Raw genomic sequence first — 389 nt, forward strand, 5'->3', positions numbered from 1 at the left:
ACAGACAGGAGGTTCAACAATAGCAGCAGGAGGGGTAGATGCGGCAACAGGGTTAGAAGCAGCAGCAACAGCAACAGCAGCAGCATCAGCAGCAATATGCATGCAAAGTGTCTCTGGCCCTGCTGCTGCTGCTGCTGCTGCTGAACCTGCAACTGTTGCTGCTGCTGCTGCTGCTGCTACTGAACCGGCTACAGTTGCTGCTGCTGCTGCTGCTGCTTACCCGTTTGCTGATGCAGCAGAAGCAGCAGAAAGAGGAGGAGAGTCCTGCAGCAGGCGGTTAGGAGTGTTGCCGCTGCTGCTGCTGCTGCCAGAGAGCGATAGCAGCAGCAGCCGCTGCTGCGCTGCAGTTCGAGTTGCTGCTCCCCTGCGTGCTGCTTGTGAGCGTGCTG

At 58.6% G+C, this 389-nt stretch overlaps 1 protein-coding gene across 1 annotated transcript in view; it reads right to left on the minus strand.

The window, feature by feature from the left end:
- EMH_0076360 (uncharacterized protein) overlaps nucleotides 1–86 on the minus strand; it is a gene marked incomplete at both ends in the record, with an annotated part of 1,817 nt that extends 1,731 nt beyond the window's left edge. The window contains one exon of the mRNA XM_013499715.1: nucleotides 70–86. Within this exon, the coding sequence (XP_013355169.1) occupies nucleotides 70–86 (17 nt within the window). The remainder of the gene's footprint in view (nucleotides 1–69) is intronic.
- Nucleotides 87–389: the final 303 nt, after the last annotated feature.

The sequence above is a fragment of the Eimeria mitis genome, genomic scaffold (genome assembly GCF_000499745.2).
Source record: "Eimeria mitis Houghton genomic scaffold, Emh_scaff4594, whole genome shotgun sequence".
NCBI classification, from domain to species: Eukaryota; Apicomplexa; class Conoidasida; order Eucoccidiorida; family Eimeriidae; genus Eimeria; species Eimeria mitis.